This window comes from Emydura macquarii, unplaced genomic scaffold, assembly GCF_026122565.2.
Source record: "Emydura macquarii macquarii isolate MOO-44397 ecotype Brisbane River unplaced genomic scaffold, CSIRO-AGI_Emac_v2 contig_2676, whole genome shotgun sequence".
Classification (NCBI taxonomy): Eukaryota; Metazoa; Chordata; order Testudines; family Chelidae; genus Emydura; species Emydura macquarii.
Window position 1 is genome coordinate 21,891,968 of NW_027132813.1, and position 17,742 is coordinate 21,909,709.

At 40.4% G+C, this 17,742-nt stretch overlaps 1 protein-coding gene across 7 annotated transcripts in view; it reads left to right on the plus strand.

Annotated features, from left to right (window-relative positions):
- EML4 (EMAP like 4) overlaps nt 1-17,742 on the plus strand; it is a 229,080-nt gene that overhangs the window by 169,939 nt on the left and 41,399 nt on the right. For all 7 annotated transcript variants that reach the window (XM_067565040.1, XM_067565038.1, XM_067565039.1 and 4 more), the window contains 5 exons: nt 202-325; nt 9,489-9,638; nt 11,355-11,424; nt 12,910-13,020; nt 16,907-17,002. In XM_067565040.1, coding sequence (XP_067421141.1) covers nt 202-325; nt 9,489-9,638; nt 11,355-11,424; nt 12,910-13,020; nt 16,907-17,002 — 551 coding nt within the window. The remainder of the gene's footprint in view (nt 1-201; nt 326-9,488; nt 9,639-11,354; nt 11,425-12,909; nt 13,021-16,906; nt 17,003-17,742) is intronic.

A 17,742-nucleotide genomic window follows, 5' to 3' on the forward strand; every position in this document is an offset into this window, starting at 1 on the left:
GTGCATGCATATTATTTATGTATAATTTTTAATACATACATTTTACAAATCTAGGCCTATATCAAACCCATATTTCGTAAGATAATAATCATAACATTGTAAATATATTCTTTGCGTCCTTTTTGCTTAATATTGAGATATTCATTAGAATTGGACACACAAAGTAAAATCATTGTAATTAATATTGTTTTGTTTCAACAGAGGGAGAGTATATCAAGATGTTCATGCGGGGTCGACCAATTACAATGTTCATTCCTTCTGATGTAGAAAACTATGATGACATTAGGACAGAGCTGCCTCCGGAGAAGTTAAAACTGGAGTGGGTGTATCCTTATCTTGTGTGCCACTATTTGCTTTCCTCTTCTGTGAAAAAAATCTTTAAAAATCTAATCTCCTGGGGTTTTTTTTGATAATGGTGGAATTTGCTTAAATCAGACAAATTAGTTTTCCTTGACAAAACAGTTTTTAAGTTCACTGGCACTAAAGAGCCATAAAGACAGACTGCATAAATTTCCGTCCACTGAGCAGTCATATACTCCTGTATTTATTCTTCTTTTGGAAATAATTAGTTTATTTTAGCTTGGAGAGAAAAAAAGGAAATCTTCTCAGAATTGTTACATTAGAGTATGGTTTCCAAACAGCAAGGTTTTGATTTCAGACACATTCATGTAAATTCTGTATAAAGGAATATTGTGAGAGTTTATTTTTCTCTTGGTTTTTAAGAGGTTTTGGTGCAGTGAAAGGTGCTGAATGAACTCCCAAAATCTTCTGCTATGTTAATCCACAAAGCAGGTAAGAACATGAGCTGCAGAGTGCAAATTTCCCTACGTTTGCACAACCAATGTGCTTGAACCTTTAAATGAAGGGACTCGCCTCTAAGGTCTGGTCTGCATTGTGAAAATGTATTGTGTTTGAATTTGATTGTGAAGAATGTAGGTGACACAATGCTGATCACAATTTTCCCATCAATGTAGACCAGGACAGTTTATATGCAGCATCATGGGTTTAGTCTGTTATGGGAAACGATGTTGAACATAATTTGTCCTGATCTGCACTGACTCACCCGTAAAAGTTGTGGTCAGCACTGTGTCAGCTAATTTGATTCTGCTCCATTATATTCACACAAGAGCACATCAGCTGCATGAGCTCTTAGGGGATACTTCAGTCCAATACTCTGTTGCTCTGCTGACACTGCCCAAAGTACCAGTTGTACTAGTGTTATTGATGATGTGATCAGTTGTCCACATCCGTCAGGTTGTCTGCCAGGGACCAAGATGAAAAGACCCCCGTGTCCTCGTACTATTCCTATAGCTATCCCATCATTAGATGTATTTTCTTAGCAAAGTAAACTTAAAACTACTCATTCTTTCCTTTTGTCCTGCTGAATAAGAGATAACTTAAAGGCTGAGAATCGGTGATTTGGAAAAAAGAAGTTGTGGAACTTGCATCCACTGCAGCTATCCTTATTGAATGCAGAGCTTGCCAAGCTAATTTGCGGCAGCCTCATCAGCAAAGTGTAGAACCCTCTGACCACCATCAAACCTGGTCAGAGGGCAGTCATCAGTAAAGTGTGACATTGTTTTTGGCCACAACTGCATGTGGGATCCTGTCACTGGCTTCAGGTCTGAAGGCTGCCTGCACATTAACCCTAAACCATTCAAAAATGGTTCAAAAGGATGCATGAATGGTATGGCAAATCAAAGCCAAGTACACACATGGTTGGGTGAGTTATAAAAGTGTTTTCTGACATCAGGCCATTCTTCACGAAACATTGACATTGTCGAGAAGTCTATTTGGGGTGAATGACCTACAATGGGTGTCCCAACGACAAGTCCACTCGTGTGGTGGAAGAGGTCTGTGTCTAATAATAGGCTTGGGTCTGCTCTGATTTTCTCAGCTACTCTAGCTGTAGCATCCTCATGATGGATGTAAGAGGAGTGATGTTGCTTAACACAGGGAGCCACGGTACTGGTGTGGGTTGAATCATCTCAGTTACAATGCACATGATTGACTGTAGTTATGTGTCAACCAGCTTGACAGGAGGCAAATGGAGCCAGACCAAAGCACAATATTCTGCTGCAGAGTAACAGAAGACTACCCCGGATGATCAAAGAGTTTAAGTATTTGCTTCCCATCAAGTGCCAGCCAATTTGCTTACAAGGTTGTTAAGTCTCCTCACCTTGGCCACAGTTTTCCTCAAGTGATTAAGATATATGAGAGAGTGCTCGAGTTACTCCAAGATAGACTGGGAGGGAGGATTCATGTTTCAGTGAATGTCCATTGTGAAAGATTTTCACTTCTTGATCGGCTCTGGCATTAATTAATCAAGTCAATGTTCGGGGCATATTCAGGTTCTGGGAATGACCATATTTGGCTGCCTAAGCAAATGTTATCTGCATATCTGAACTTACAGGACTGGATGAATGAAAGCTCATTTGTGTACAGGTTGAAAAGAATTGGTGCCAGCAAAGTGCCTTTGGGTGGACCGTTGGTTTGTCTTTTCCACAAAGTAACTCCATCTCACATGTGTACTTAGAAACATCTGTTGCAGAGGAGGTCAATGACGTAGACTACACATGCTCAGAGTGCTCTTGACAATTTGACAAAGAGCCCCATGTGCCAGACCATGTCTTGTATTGTTGTCAGATCCAGGCATATGGCTCCCATCTTTGGGTTTTTCTGAAAACCATTTTTGATTAATTTTGTCAAAGGTAGCATGAGATCGCAGTTGCTCAGGCCTTTCAGAAAATCTGCTTGCTCGACACTCAGTATTGACTGCATTTCTGGGGAGATGCGATGAAGGATGCGATGAACCAGCACCTTGAATGACACAGACAACAGAGATATCGGTTAATAGCTTGCAATATTATGTGGGTCTTTCCCCGGTTTCAGGACAGCAATGACTTTTGCCATATCTTCGGAAGTCGCTCTTCGTTGACCACTCTGCAGCCATTCCATAGAGAGGGGGAGAGTTGGCAAGAGACAACGAGGAATCCTGCCTGGGAATACACTCATCTGAAGAATCTGTGCCAGCCACCAGTGACCAAGAGTCCCGAGGTGCCTCAAGAACTCTGGTGATATGTTGTCATAGCCAGGAGCAGTCCCATTCCTAATATCATTCAGAATTTTGTCTAATTTAGTGGCTCTGAACTGCAGCTGTGTGAAGGCTCTTCTACAAGACTCTTGCTACTTAGACCAGTTAAGGATACAAGTATTATTATGGAAAGAATCTAGATTGCTTTCCTTTCTAGCTGTGAATTAGGTCTTGTCTACATAGACTTACACTGGTTTAGTTAAACTGGTGTGCAAAGCCCTGTGTGGACACTCTTATTTCAATTTAAGAGTAGCTTATTTAGGTTACGCTTAAACTGTTTCCAGTGGATGTAAGCTCAACCAAAATAAACTTGGTTTAAAACAAAATAAGAGCATCTGCACACTTTTGGAACCAGTTTAAACAAATTGGTTTAAAATTATAACCTAATCTAATCCTTCTGCCAGCTGGTGTCAGCAGTAACAAGGGTAGGGTTCAATATCTAGAGGGTTCCTCTTAACATTACAAAACAAAACAGTCTCAAGCCCCCACCCAGACCGGGGTACCTGTGATGAGGTGTCTACCCTGCACAAAGCCTGACTAGGTAGAAAGGGCCAATTAACCCTGTTGACAGACTGCACCTGGAGGCGAGTCAGGGCTGATAAGAACTAATGGCTGATGAATCACAGCTGGGGAAGGAGCAGAGATAGGCATAAAGAGAGGAAGAGAGTTGGCATGAGATAAAGAATATTAGCAGGGAGTAAGCCCTGGGATCCTGCCTGGCAACACAGACTCTCTGGCAAGAACTGTGAAGGTGTGAAATAGCCACAGGGAGCAGAGGAAGTTCCAGTGGAAAGCCAATGGGTGGAGGGTGGGGCAGAAGATAACACAGGAAGGAGGCATCCTGGGAGATAGTGACAGTGTCTGGGAGCTGAGCAAACTGTACATATGATCAATGAGCTAGAATCTAGAGTAGTGGGTGGGCCCAGGCTGGAATCTGTAGTAATGGGTGGGCCCGGGTTCCCCTGCCAGCCACTGTGGAAGTGGCATGGTCTGGGCAGTGGAACATAAGATTGCCTAAGACGGATCATCTAGTGGAACTTGGATACCCCATATGGGGAAAACTATAGTGACCTAACTGGAGAGCCAAGCCATGAAGAGGGAATACCCTGAGTGATAAAGAGGGAGCAATCAAGTCCAGAGAGAGACCCCACGGGACAAGCAACCGAAGGAAGGGACTCCAGATTGGTTGAAAGCTAATCCCCAGATGAGCCACAAAGAGGCAGACAATAGAGAACCCTGTAACAGCACCTCTGAGAGACAAAACTTCCCCATTTGTAAGCACCAATTCGGTGTATAACAATTTTCAAGAGGAGGGGGAACATGTTAATTTGGGAAACACAACAACGACTCAAAGATGCAAACAATAAGTAAATACCCACGCCACAGAATTTGAGGCAGTGTCCTTTGCATCGGCTGTGAGAAAGTCCAATGGATGAATGTCTCTTTAACACACCACTCCACTTTTCCTCTGCAGTAGCCCACTTATGGTTGTTGTCCGAGGTCAGCGAAGTACCAGCATCCAGAGGTGCAATCAACTTGTTTAACCTCAAGCTTCTGGTTTTGGGCCAGTATATCCTCCATTGCTTGCTGCTTCCACAATTGCTTCTACCACTGTTCACCGCTAGTGCTGGTCTGCTGTGTCTTTGGGCTGATCCAATCCAGTCCCACAACACCACAGCCACCTAGCCCAGCTATTAGTAATCACAGCTCTAAAGTTTGCTGAGTAGAGGAAGCTTTTGCTGCTACATCTCTCACCGCATTGCCTTTAGCTGCAATGCTGTGTTCTGAGGTACCACTACGTAGTTTCATTCTTAGTGATTTCACAGGGTAGTGGGAAACCTCACTGCTTCTATCTCCTCTGTGTTGCATAACACTGCTGTTTCAGTGATTTCAGTTCGAGCAATCACTGGGAAGAGACAAGGACTCTCAGTTGAGTCTAGTCAGTTCCATTAGGAAAGGGATAGATAACAAACTGAAAATATCATAATGCCACCATATAAATCCATGGTACACCTACACCTGGAATACTGCATGCAGTTCTGGTTGCCTCATCTCAAAAAAGATATACTAGAAATGGAAAAGGTACAGAGAAGGGCAACAAAAATGATTAGGGGTCTGGAACAACTTCCATATAAGGAGAGATTAAAAAGACTAGGTGGGACTGCTCATCTTGGAAAAGAGACAACTAAGTGGGCATATGATAGAAAGCTATAAAATGATGAATGGTGTGTAGAAAATGAATAAGGAAGTCTTGTTTACCCCTTCACATAACACAAGAACCGCAACGAACACAGGTTCACCCAATGATATTAATTGACAGCAGGTTTAAAACAAAAGGAAGTATTTCTTCAGGCACAACCTACAGACAGTCAACCTACAGAACTCGTTGCCAGGGGATGTTGTGAAGGCTAAAACTATAACTGGATTCAAAGAAGAACTAGATAAGTTCATGGAGGATACGTCCATCAATGGCTATTAGCCAAGGTGGTCAGGGATGCTACCCCATGCTCTGGGTGTCCCTAGCCTCTAACTGCCAGATCCTTGGGCTGGATAATAGGGAATGAATCACTTTGAAGCATCTGACATAGCCCACTGTCGGAAGACAGGATACTGGGCTAGATGGACCATTGGTCTGATCCAGCATGGCCATCCTTATGTTCTTATGTTTAGTCTTTAAACACTGTAGCGGGAGGGGTCATCTGGGACCTTTAGACAGAGTCCTCACCGCCCTCTTTGACTTTCACTTGGATGTGGCTTGCTTCCCCACACACTTAGCAAGTGAGGTTAAAGCCCCATTCAGGTGAGGCATATTAAGTACAGTTCTGTTGTCCTGTAGTTTTGGTAACATTTCATTACCCCTGTGTCCAAGATGTAAGTGAATTTTAATCCAAAACAGCCAAAATTGATAATTTTGGCAAAGCAGGTATGTTTGTTGATCACCTCGGCAGAATGGGTGTGTCTGCTCCTTAGGTCTTTTCCCCCAGTTCATCAATAAATGGTAAGAGAGAGCTCATTCAGACCACTCGTCTACACTAAGTTAACCCAACACAATTCTGTGTAGACAAGCGCCCGGGTAAGAAACTGTAGCAACAAGTGAAACAGAAATCAAAAAGATTTGTAAGGCAAAAATGTTGTGCCATGTGAATTTGAGCAAAACCTGTGTTTAGCTTCAGTAAAGAAGATGCAGAAACAGAGGAGCCCACCCTTTGTGTGCCTAGCAAGAAGTCAAAAATCAAAGGGATAAATGGCTGCAATGGTAAACTGTAGCCTACAGAACCCTTTAGAAGCGTGCAGGTCAATGTTTCAAAGCATATTTTAAACGTTTTTCTTGTTTTGACAGCTCAAGTCTAAGGTTTGAAAAGTTTGGCTGTCTATTACATTTTATTTTAGGTCCTGATTGCTCTCCAAAGATTACCACTGTATGGATGCTTGCTGTGAACTGGGCTTCCCTTATGTTCTGCACTACCTGCACCAGAGAGATTATTCCAAGTCAAAATGGCTCAGCTATAAAAATGAACTGTGCCTGGGGAAGAGCAGATTAGCGTTGTTGTTTGACAGGGAGCTTTTGGCTGCTGGTGCCTCCATACACTGGAATTCAGTACTGTATATTCAAGAGAATATACTTACCTTCTGTTAAAGGCACATCTGGCTTTCCTAACACTAGTTGTGTCCTGCCCAGAGGCTATTTCAGAGCTGTTAATGATTGGCAGTGACCTTGTAGCCTTTCCCAAGAAGTTCTGTCTCCACTGACAGCTTCTGACTCCTGCTTTCGTCAGGAGTAACTCAGTTTTAGCATTCTTCCTTTTATATCTGATTGAAGTCAGTGAAAAGACTCCCATTGATTTCAGTGTGCACTAGATCATTTTGAATGGGGAGAGGTAGTTGAATACATTTTCCTTTGGCTACTTTTGCAACCTCAGCCAATATTTTAACCTTGCTTTGTGCCTCATTCAGCTCTTTTCCTATACCATCGTTGACAGGGTCCCGCATATAATGTGGTTATGCAGCTACATAATTGCAGATTTTCTTTTTTCTACATAATTGCTCCAGAATCTCAGCTTTGTGTGTGCTTAAAGGGGGGGGAGGGGAAGGCTGTGGCCCTCATAGTTGCTAAGAAAACCTTCACTATGTGGAGAGACATCTCTGAATCTGCAGATAGCCTGAAATGATGTGAATTACCATGTTCATCTCAGTGAGGTGTTAACATTGAAATCTTATGGAAATTTATTAACTATATTAACTGTTTCACTGCTGAACAGTTTAGCAGAATTATACTAATGTTCATATTTGCCATTTTTTGGACAAAGACAGATATTGAGATATTGAGGCAGGTTTGGGATACAGTCAGAACAGCTGATTGCTATCAGTGTTTACTGGGTTCAGAATGAAGAATTCAAATCTCTCTCCCGTAAAATTTATTGTCATCATTAGTGCACCTGCCTACAAGGAAGGATTGAAAGAGAAGATGTATCCCCTCTTCAGTACCAAACATCTTAGCTTTTTCTGGATGCACAAAACCTAAACCATCTCTTCCAGTTTCCTGCATACCAAAAGCTCAACTGTGGCTCCAGCCAAACTTCTAGATTTCTGCTGACAGCTTCTGCTGGGAAATGCCTGTTTACACCATCTGCTAAATCATTGACATTCTAGGTTGAACATTCAAAGGTGTCAATCCAAATAAAACTTTATCAGTATGTTCCTTTACTGCACGTGGCCACAAAGATCTACTTTTCTCGGCAGACACTACATTTAAAATAGAGCTCTTCAAACTATGGTAAAGAGATAATGTTCTGATAGTCTGTCACCATCAATTCTGGAAGTTCGCTGCTTGTCACTTCCCTATTGTTAGGATTTTCATTAATGCTGTTGAGGGAGAAAATTTCCCTTATCTGTTCATTTCTTTTCCCATATCTAGCTGGACATAAATACTGGTTTTAGGAATGTTTGATATACAGTGGGAAAGTAAATTTAATGGGTAAGGACATTTGTCTGTTTGGTTTTCATAATCTAACGAGTTCATCTGAACCATATCTTGTGGAAAACTGCCTGTCCACTAGGAACTGAGTTCAATTTAAGATATCATCTCTCTCCTTGTAAGGTACTGCCACAGTTGTGATCATCCAACCTAATAGCCCTCTGGTTTTACTTGTAAGGAAGGGACTGGGAGTAGGGCAGAGCATACTGGGGGTAGACTCTTTGACTCTGAATTTCACTTCCTTCCTGCTTGGTTGATCAGATTTGGGCTGGAGTCCTGTCTCTAAGATCCACCCCTGTTGCAGGGTTTCCCAAGCCTGAACATCTACACTGCAATCTTCAGCCTCACAATCCAAGGTCCGCCAGCCTGAGCCAGCTCACCTGGGCTAGTTGTGGGTGTGCCATCAATCTTTTATTGCAATGTAGACGTGCCCTTACTGTATTCTCCATACTTTCCCTGGAGATGCAGTGGAGCGAATGGGTGCTGAGGTGGGAAGTTATCATTGAAGGCCAGGGGGATAATGGGGAAGGTATTTTAGTAAATCTGTTTCTAAGGCTTTATAGATGTTTTATATTCTGGTAAAGTTAGTATTTTTAATGGTATATAATGAGCCTAAGGACGGAAACAGGAGCAGATAGATACATTAAATAAACATACCCTCCTTACACAGGACACCAAGCAGCTATCATATGGTAAGTAGGTTTATTCACTGCTGAGCTAGGTTGGATTTGAAATAGGTAAAAGTTCGGTCTCCCATGAGCAGGATGGGAGGCCCCCCAGATCTCCGACACTACTCTATTGAATATGGAGGGGGTGAATTTACCTATCTAGCCTTGGGTTGTTTTTTGTTCTTATTTTTAATGACCTTTTTATATCTTTTAAAGTTCCATTTCCCAAACAAAGGAGCTGCTTTGCAGTATCTTGCCTTTTTCTGAGGAGCATTTGGAATTTTCACACACTTGTTTTAAGAGGCCCAGTGGAACTGATACACTTGTACTCTGGAATGCAAAAGTACAAAGTCTGCTGTCTGACGCAATTCTGTTGCTGTGAAACGCATTAAGGTGGTACAGTGAGTGCTCTTATTACCTAATGAAATTTCACATTTACAGTTTATAAACTGACACTGTTTCATGCTTCAAACTTCTGCATATTTTTATATATGCTTTCTTTTTCTATTAATGGGCACAACTTACAGCAAATTGGTTTCCTGAACTCTTTTGCATGTGCAATATTTTTTGTTAAAGCTACGCATTAGTGCAAATGTAATGCTCCTTGATGGGGCTGATGTCTGGTTCAGAGGTTCACAAGGGAAATTAAAAAGGAAAAGGTATTAGCATTTTGAGAACTCCATGGGGAAGCCTTTTTTAGACTGATCCTCGTAAGCTATTTTATTAAAATCCTTGACTTTTTAAAAAAAAGATACGGATATCGTGGAAGAGACTGTCGAGCCAACGTATACCTCCTTCCTACTGGAGAAATAGTATATTTCATAGCATCAATAGTGGTATTATTTAACTATGAGGAGAGAACTCAGCGACACTACTTGGGTCACACAGACTGTGTCAAATGGTTGGTATATAACAACTGAATATAAGTGCCGGCATGTGTGTGGATATACAATAATTTATTATTATTTAGTCGTCATTGTTATGATTGTCATTTTTATTATTTTCCATCGCAGCAGTGCCTGAGGGCCCTAAGCAGAGCTCCACTGTATTAAGCACTGTGCAAACACATGGCACCAAGACAGTCCCTACTTCAGCCAGCTTACGGTCTTGGATTTAAACAAAAAAGCAATGGGAATACACAGATGTGTGGGAGCAGTGTAGTGAAAGCAGGAATATCAGCATAAACTAGTCAGAATAGTGGTTTTAATAATCACAAGTGGTTGTTAGCCCAACCAGTGCCAAATGGGAGTGATTTGCACGCATTGTGGCAAAGGTAGGTTTTAAGGAAGATTTGATGAAGCACTGGCATGGGTTACATAGCAAGGTGGTGGAATCTCCATCCTTAGAGATTTTTAAGGCCCGGATTGAAAAAAGCCCTGGCTGGGATGATTTAGTTGGGGTTGATCCCCCGCTTTGAGCAGGGGTTGGACTAAATGACCTCCTGAGGTCCCTTCCAACCCTAATCTTCTATGATTCTACAGAAGTATAAGGTTGGGTAATGGCTTTATGAACTTTAATGGGGAGTTATTCCTAAGGATAAGGATTAATGGATAGCATGGGAGTAAGCCTCCAAGATGCTCATGTGAAAAGCAGGAAGTCAAGGCCAGTATCATTAGCAGAGCAAAGGCAATGACTGACTTTGTGATAAAATGTTCTATTTGAAAAGTAGTGTAGGTATATCTGGTGGAAGGCCATGAAGATGAGAAGAATGTTTGATGTGGGCGTGAAGTGGTCTTTCTGTCTGTACAGATGACAAAATAAGTTGTCTAGGCCCTTATTGTTTGTGATTTGTTTACTGTAATCACTTCCTATGGCCTGGATGCCTCCAATCTTGTCCCCCTTTACATTCAGTCAGGATATTGTGCTAGACTGATCTTCCTGATCCATCATTCTAACCACATCAACCCTATGTTTCCCTCCCTGCACTGGCTCCCTCATTTTACAGACGTTACAGAGAAAGTGGATGAGAACTAAATCAAAGATGACACTCAGATTATGGGCCTCAGTGTGCTTTCAAAGTACAGTATCTGGGGCTTTTACACCTGCTTGAAAGCAGGATAAGATGCACAAGAACAAACCATGGTTTTATAGCAATTCATCCTTCTACACTAAGGATTTTCACCAGTGTGACTTCATCAGTGACTTGTCACCAATAGTTGAAATATTTGACCGAAGTGTAGACAAGCCCTCAGAGTCCTGACCCTAGTGGTCTTTCTGGTTCAGGGTGAATATGCAGAAGTACATTATAATGGTCATAAATAGATGCAGGTATTTGACAAAGGAGGCTAAACCCATTAGATAACACATACCTGAAGTAGTATGACTAGAAAATTGTCAAGACTGTCTCATTCAAAGTCTGTGGGATTTATGATCCTAAATTGCTAAGTCGTTTTAGAAAATAGTACTTAGTCTCCTGAATCACCTAAGTGCTTTAGAAAATTTTTCCCTGAATCTTTTCTTTGCTCCTGTGTGCACATTTTGCATGAAACTTCTGTTCACACAGATAAAAAGAGTACAAAATGACATCTCTCTCTTGAAGAGCTGTGATGGCAAAAGCAGGGCATTAGAATGTGGAATATCCCTAACCAATATCTTCCATGTTGACATTATTTCTTAGCCTTGCAGTTCATCCAGACAAAATTAGGATTGCAACGGGCCAGCTAGCTGGAGTGGATAAAGATGGAAGGGTGAGTAATAGTTCTGCTGAGGAATAGTATCTTGTTTGAAAATTATGATAAAACATGCATATTTTATTCTTTTCATTCCCCGGTCTTCTGTTTATGATTTTTGTATGCGTTCCATTTAGATAAATATTTAGTTTTCCAGTTTTTTAGGTGACAATGAATTCCTCTAGCATGAGAAAATGAACATAAATCAAATGCACAACTGTACATTATAAAAAGCAGAAGTTTATAAAGCCTTTTATCATGTGGTATGCATCACATATTTCTGCTTCTCTTTCCCCACACAAATGTGGAATTTGCAATCAGCTTGAGAGAGTCATAAGACTTCCACATTTACTCCAGTCAGTCCTCTCCCCAGGAAAAGAGATTCTTATTAACACTAGAGGCACCTATGTACTCTTATGGCCTCAAGGAAAAGGAAAACTGACTTTATGAGTTATGCAAGTCTTGCAGGTTTGGCAAGCTGCACCGCAAGTACACCCAGATGAGTGAGAGTATCCATAAACAGTCCTGTGTATGGCTGTTAAACTGGTCTATTGGAATTTAAATGATCAGTTCATCTTTACTAAGTTAATGTAGACAGTATGACATCCAGTAAGATTTTATAATGAACATGTCAAAGTAGTAGATGCACTGTAAATAAGACCAGTACTTAGACTTTCATCCCATATTTGCTGGAAGGAATAGTTGTGGCTTTATTGTCAATATTGTTTACAGTTATGATTTCCATTGCACAGTTGTTGAAATCATCTTTTTAGAATTGCTTCCTGTCAACATCATGATTTATTATCTTTTTGTGGTGAATACTGACTTTATTCATAAGACATACTAAGCCATTCCTTCTTGTGCTGTTGTATTGTGAAATGTATGAAACCAAGCAGGTTTGGGCCTGGATAGCACTTGGATGGAACATCACCATGGAAAAAGCTGCAGCGGCAAGGAATTTGTAGGTGATACAGCTCTCTAACCTGAGTCAATTCTGAAGCATTAACCTGACTCGATGGTACGATGCACTTCACCACTGTTGATTGTGCCATCTTTGGTATGAGAGAGAACCCAGGCCTTATTTAAAAAAAATATCTGGAATAAGGATATTGGTCAAATGTCAGCTTGGGTATTTTATATTTTGCCCTGCAGTTTAAACTGGACGTGGGATTGATTTTTCACATCCCCCTAAGAACACCATAATATAATTGCCTGTCACAATGGCAAAGCTGCTCTGTTTCCATCTCAGAGGTGGTAAGAGAAACGATCACTGTACAGAAGTCTGTAAATCTTGCCTAGAATCCTTTGAGATTAAAGGTGCTATATAAATGTAAGGTGCTAATGTATAATTATTTATCTTCACTTCAGTCAATATTTACTTTACAGGTCAATAATTCGTGGTGTTGACAACAACAGAAGTCAGTATCTGCTTAATGTAAGATTAAATCTGCATGTGACATTTTAGCTTTCAGTAACAGTTTTTATCAAATTGCTTTTACTTAGCCTTTGCAGCCCCATGTTAGAGTATGGGACTCAGTGAGCCTGATGACACTGCAGGTTATTGGCCTCGGGACTTTCGAGCGTGGAGTGGGGTGTCTGGATTTTTCAAAAGCAGTAAGAAAAAAATTGCATTTTTTTAATATTTACCTTTACCGTACTGTATGTAAGGCAGACAGAAAGACCTGTAAGTTTTATATGTACTGTGGTTTTCGAGCTGAACTGCCTTGTTACTGAAGTATGTTTTGAAAGTTAAATATATTGCATTACAAAAACTTAGGGCAATGAAAATAGTTCTAGGAAAGCCCCCAGGAAGTTACACATCTAAAATAGTGATAACTAACTAGCACAACCAATAAACAGTTGACAAGAAATACGTAGAAAAGAAATTGAGAAGACAGTACTGTGTTTCTGTTTCAACACGATGAAAGATTTGTTTCTGTTGGAAAGTTCATGAAGCTGAATCTTGGCAAGTTCTGATGCAAAGTATTAATTTTCTCTCTGCATTGTTGGACTAGAGTTTCATCCTAAGACAGGAAACAAAATCCTTGCTTGTACTTCTGTATGCTTAAGAAATAATTTGTCTTATCAGCCCTTCTTAATGGCAAGCATAAAGGTTTTAAAAATTTAGACCAAATACTAGCAGTCCTGTCATCTAGACCATCAAAAGCTTGTGGCCAGAAAAATTGGTAATAAATGTAAGCAAGTTTTTTCGCCTGGTTAATTTTGACTACTACATAAGACAAATATAGATTTTGCTAAAAATCCATGGTCCAGCCTGCCCTGCAGTTTTTTTTTTAAGGGAGGGAATCTGAATATGGAGAAAATATTAAACAAAGGAATACATTTTTCATTTCAAAATCATTGTTGTGCTTACCATAAGATTTGCCAAGTATGCATACGTTTAGTCTTTAGTCTCCTTTTTGTATACTTCACCCTGAAAAAATTAGTCCAAAGCAGTGATTCTCAAATGGATTTTGCACTCCACTGGTTGAGAATCAACTGCAGTAAAATTTTGTACGCTGTAAATGGGGAAGAGAAGGGAAATAGAAGATGTTGCTGTCTCTGCTCAGTCTGGTACCCCTTCTCTCCATTCCTTCCCACTGCAACACCATGCTCTGTTCATGGAAGAGGAAGCCAGCTGCAATCACCTGAGAGCAGAGTAGAATTGGGTTGGGAGGAGAAGGGAGAAGTGCTGTCCAATAGCAGTCTCTCCTTCTCCCACCACAGCAGGCTGTCTCATTTTCCAGCTCATTGACCACCACAGCACCCGCATCAGGCCCCATATTGCTACAAGCAGCCCATGGCAACCAACCCCCCCTCTCTCCCAGCAATCCCTGCCCAGCTCCACCTCCTCCACACCAGTCTTCTGACCCAATGCCCCATCTTTTTCCATTAGGTTTCTCCCACCCTCAGCAGCTGAAATCAGCTGTGGTTTCTTTACAGTTGCACAATTTTTTGTGATTACAAAGGACTGTGGAACATGGGTAATTCATGCCAAGAAGCAATGCCTACATTTTGGGTCTCAGCTGGGAAAATTCTGATAAATACTGAACTGAAAGAATCAACAACTCCCAGTTCCAAATAACCTTTCATACTCTCATCCCATAGCATTTCTTCAGACAAAGGCCTGTGCAAAAATATATGCCTTACAGCGCACCTTGTAGGTCAGTAAGGAAAGTGACTTCTAGAGTCCTGTGTCTGGGTTGTTTCTCTGCTGTAGCCAGATCTAAACAAAGTTTGAAAGGGTTTCCAGTAATTGGAAATCCAGAAAATGGAAGAATTTCCTTGTCATAACCTTCCTCAAAAAGCACAAAACAATAATTTGCCAGATTATCTACATTACAAGACAGTTTCTTAAATAGAAGCGGTAACAATTGATTGTTTGAGAGATGTTAGCACTTTGCCCTTCCTTAGGGAGATATTGATGGTGTCTACCAGTTATATAGCCAATATCCCACCAGCAGGAATTTCTTTTTTCAAGTTGCAGCCCAAAGCTTCCCAATCACTCTACAAAACCTTATGGAGTGAATTTGGCTGACTCAGAAAAGCCAATCAGAGAAGATTGTGTTTGTCTCATCCTGATATAGAATTGTGTCTTTGAAGTAAACAATATGATCTATGAAGTGGATAGAACATTCCTCACAGTGAGAAGCACTCCACTGTGTATGTATGAAGGGGTAGCTCAAATTAATCAGAAGATCTACTAACCAGAATGATTCTTTTGATCTGGACTTCCTAGATGATGATGATATGGTAGAGATATGCTTCCATCATGACCATAGCATAAGACTCCAAAATTCCTTTTCATGATTGATGAAATCCCGAAGTACAGGTTTTGTCACCAGTGCTGTAGCTCTTCCTTCATATTTAGTCTGTTGTAGATCATCTGCATACCAAAGTGTGCTGCTAAGAAGAAGATTAGGAGGGAAAGTGTGTGTGTGAACCACCACGGGAATAGATGAGGATAAAAGATAATAATAAAATCACCATTAACAGTTGCCCAGCTGTTGTGCAATATTCTCCTTCAAGGAGCTCAGAAACCTGATTGGATCCATTAGTCTGAGGGTGGGACAATAAAATAGATTCCCTACCCCAAAAGTCATGCCTAACCTCAAAGTAAATGAAGTTAATGCTCTTACAGTGGCCAATCTTTACTTCTCCAGCCCCAAGTCACCAATGCTACACCTAAAATAAAATCCAGAGAGCAGCCAGTTTTATGTGCAAATTTGTAAACCACCTGTGCCTTTTCTGTGGTTGTCAGAGGCCATGACATCTTGAATCAACCTAGAAGAGTCATTGTTCACATGGACATAATTCATCCAGGACCATTAGCCTCAGTGACTAAATTGGTCAACTCAGCAGGAAATCCTAGAACACAGGGTGGCCTGTACACAACTACTTAATCCCATTTTTATCTTGTTCTGTGACACTTTCACAAGTTGGCCGTGCTGAAACATACCCAGTTTGAGATGATGATCTATCTTTAAGATTACATCCAGTAAGTACAACCACTCCACCTTCCCAACCAGCCAGTGCCTCAGACTGAATTTAGATCTATTAAGAGATATCTGGGCTAATGACCATTCTTCAGTATCACAGCAAGTCTGCAGTAATACATGCAAAGCTTAGGGTATCATTCATTCCTTACATTAAACTGCAGAAGCTGTTGTGGAAGGTCTCTGCTAATCTATGCTCTATATTCCAAGATTGCCCATTTGAAACAAGTGGGGCTGTCTTTTAAAATTTGACCCTTACTATATGTTTGTCAGTAACACTTTTTATTCAGTAACTTCTTGTTGTGAAACATTCAAACTGTTTATAGTATGTAAAGCTTAAATGCTAAGCTGTCTGCTGCTGCAGGGAGAAGAGGCATTTCAGCTTGATTCCTAGACATGCTCTTACTTTGATAATGTGTCTGTGCCTCAGTTTTCCTGTCTGCAAAATGGAGCTTCTAATAGTTATTGCTGTGAGGTCTAAATAAGCTATGTGTACCAGGCTTTAAAATGTAAAGCAAGATATATATGTTTATAATTAAAGAAATGAACCAAGAGAGTCCCATGTTCCATATGAAATGGACAAGGAAAATATTTTCCAATTGGGAAGGGACAAGTATGGTAGATGATAAAACATTTTATGTTTTATGCTTCCAACACAGCATTGCAAACAATATGGTTAAAAAAGTATTAAAAAGTAGACGGGGAGGAGGGAGTTGACAATGTCCCTTCAAATTCTACTAGAATACCATCTAAAACATAGTTTGTTTGGTTTTTTGGGGAAACGATACTAAGATGAATTTAAATTTCTCAATTTCAAGTCCAAAGGAAAATTATCCAAATATATCAAGCTTTTGCCCTTAAGGAGCTATTCATATAGACACAGTGTTTATTTGCGCAGTCTAGTGATTTTGAAATATAGTATTGCTGTGTTTGGTTTTAAATCATACCTTGTCCTATTTTTAAATGTGAGATGACAGTACTGCCTGTGGCTTTCTTTTTTGAAGGATTCAGGTTCTCATTTGTGTGTGATCGATGACTCTAATGAGCACATGTTGACTGTATGGGACTGGCAGAGGAAATCAAAGGTAGCAGAGATAAAGGTAAATAGTACACTTCGCTTAAACAAATATTCTGAGATGTAATTTGTAGCGCACATGTGCAGTTTATTCTCATGTGACTCTATGCGTGCATCTGGTGCACTGAGAAGCACAAATGCAAAGGGCATCTTCTATAACCTGAAAAGTCCCAGCATATAACACCACATGCAATTTGTTCTTGATTTTATATATGGGGATATAAATATTTGAACATTTTTAAATACAAATTTAAAGGGTTTCAAGTATAAGGACAATTAAAAGCAAAGTGATTCATTAGGAAGGAGAGAACTTTTTTCATGCATATTTTTTCTTTTTGAAGTACTGGAGAAATTAAGGGACCAAATGATTAATAAAATTTGCATCTGATTTTTTAAACTGGCACTTCTGAATTTAGCCAAAATCTACAAGTGGGCATTCTTATTCTTACACTGTCAGCTGCCTGCTATCCAGCAGCTTTCCCACCCTATTTGTTTGGAAGTAAGGATCAAAGGCATGAAAATAAGGTAAGGACAAGTATTTTAGAACGGAGTCTCTGGCAGCCAGAACTGACTACTGAGTGGGATTTTCTGGATTCCAGTTCTCCAGTATTTTGATTTGCTGTTTGTTTTCATGGAAACTAATGTTGCATCATCAAAATATAGTTAAGTTTGAAAGTACTGTACTGTCCTGATTTTGCTCTCACCTTCGTTTTACACTCGTCTAAGTTCATTGACCTCAGTTTCTTCTGCTTACCGGAACTGGTC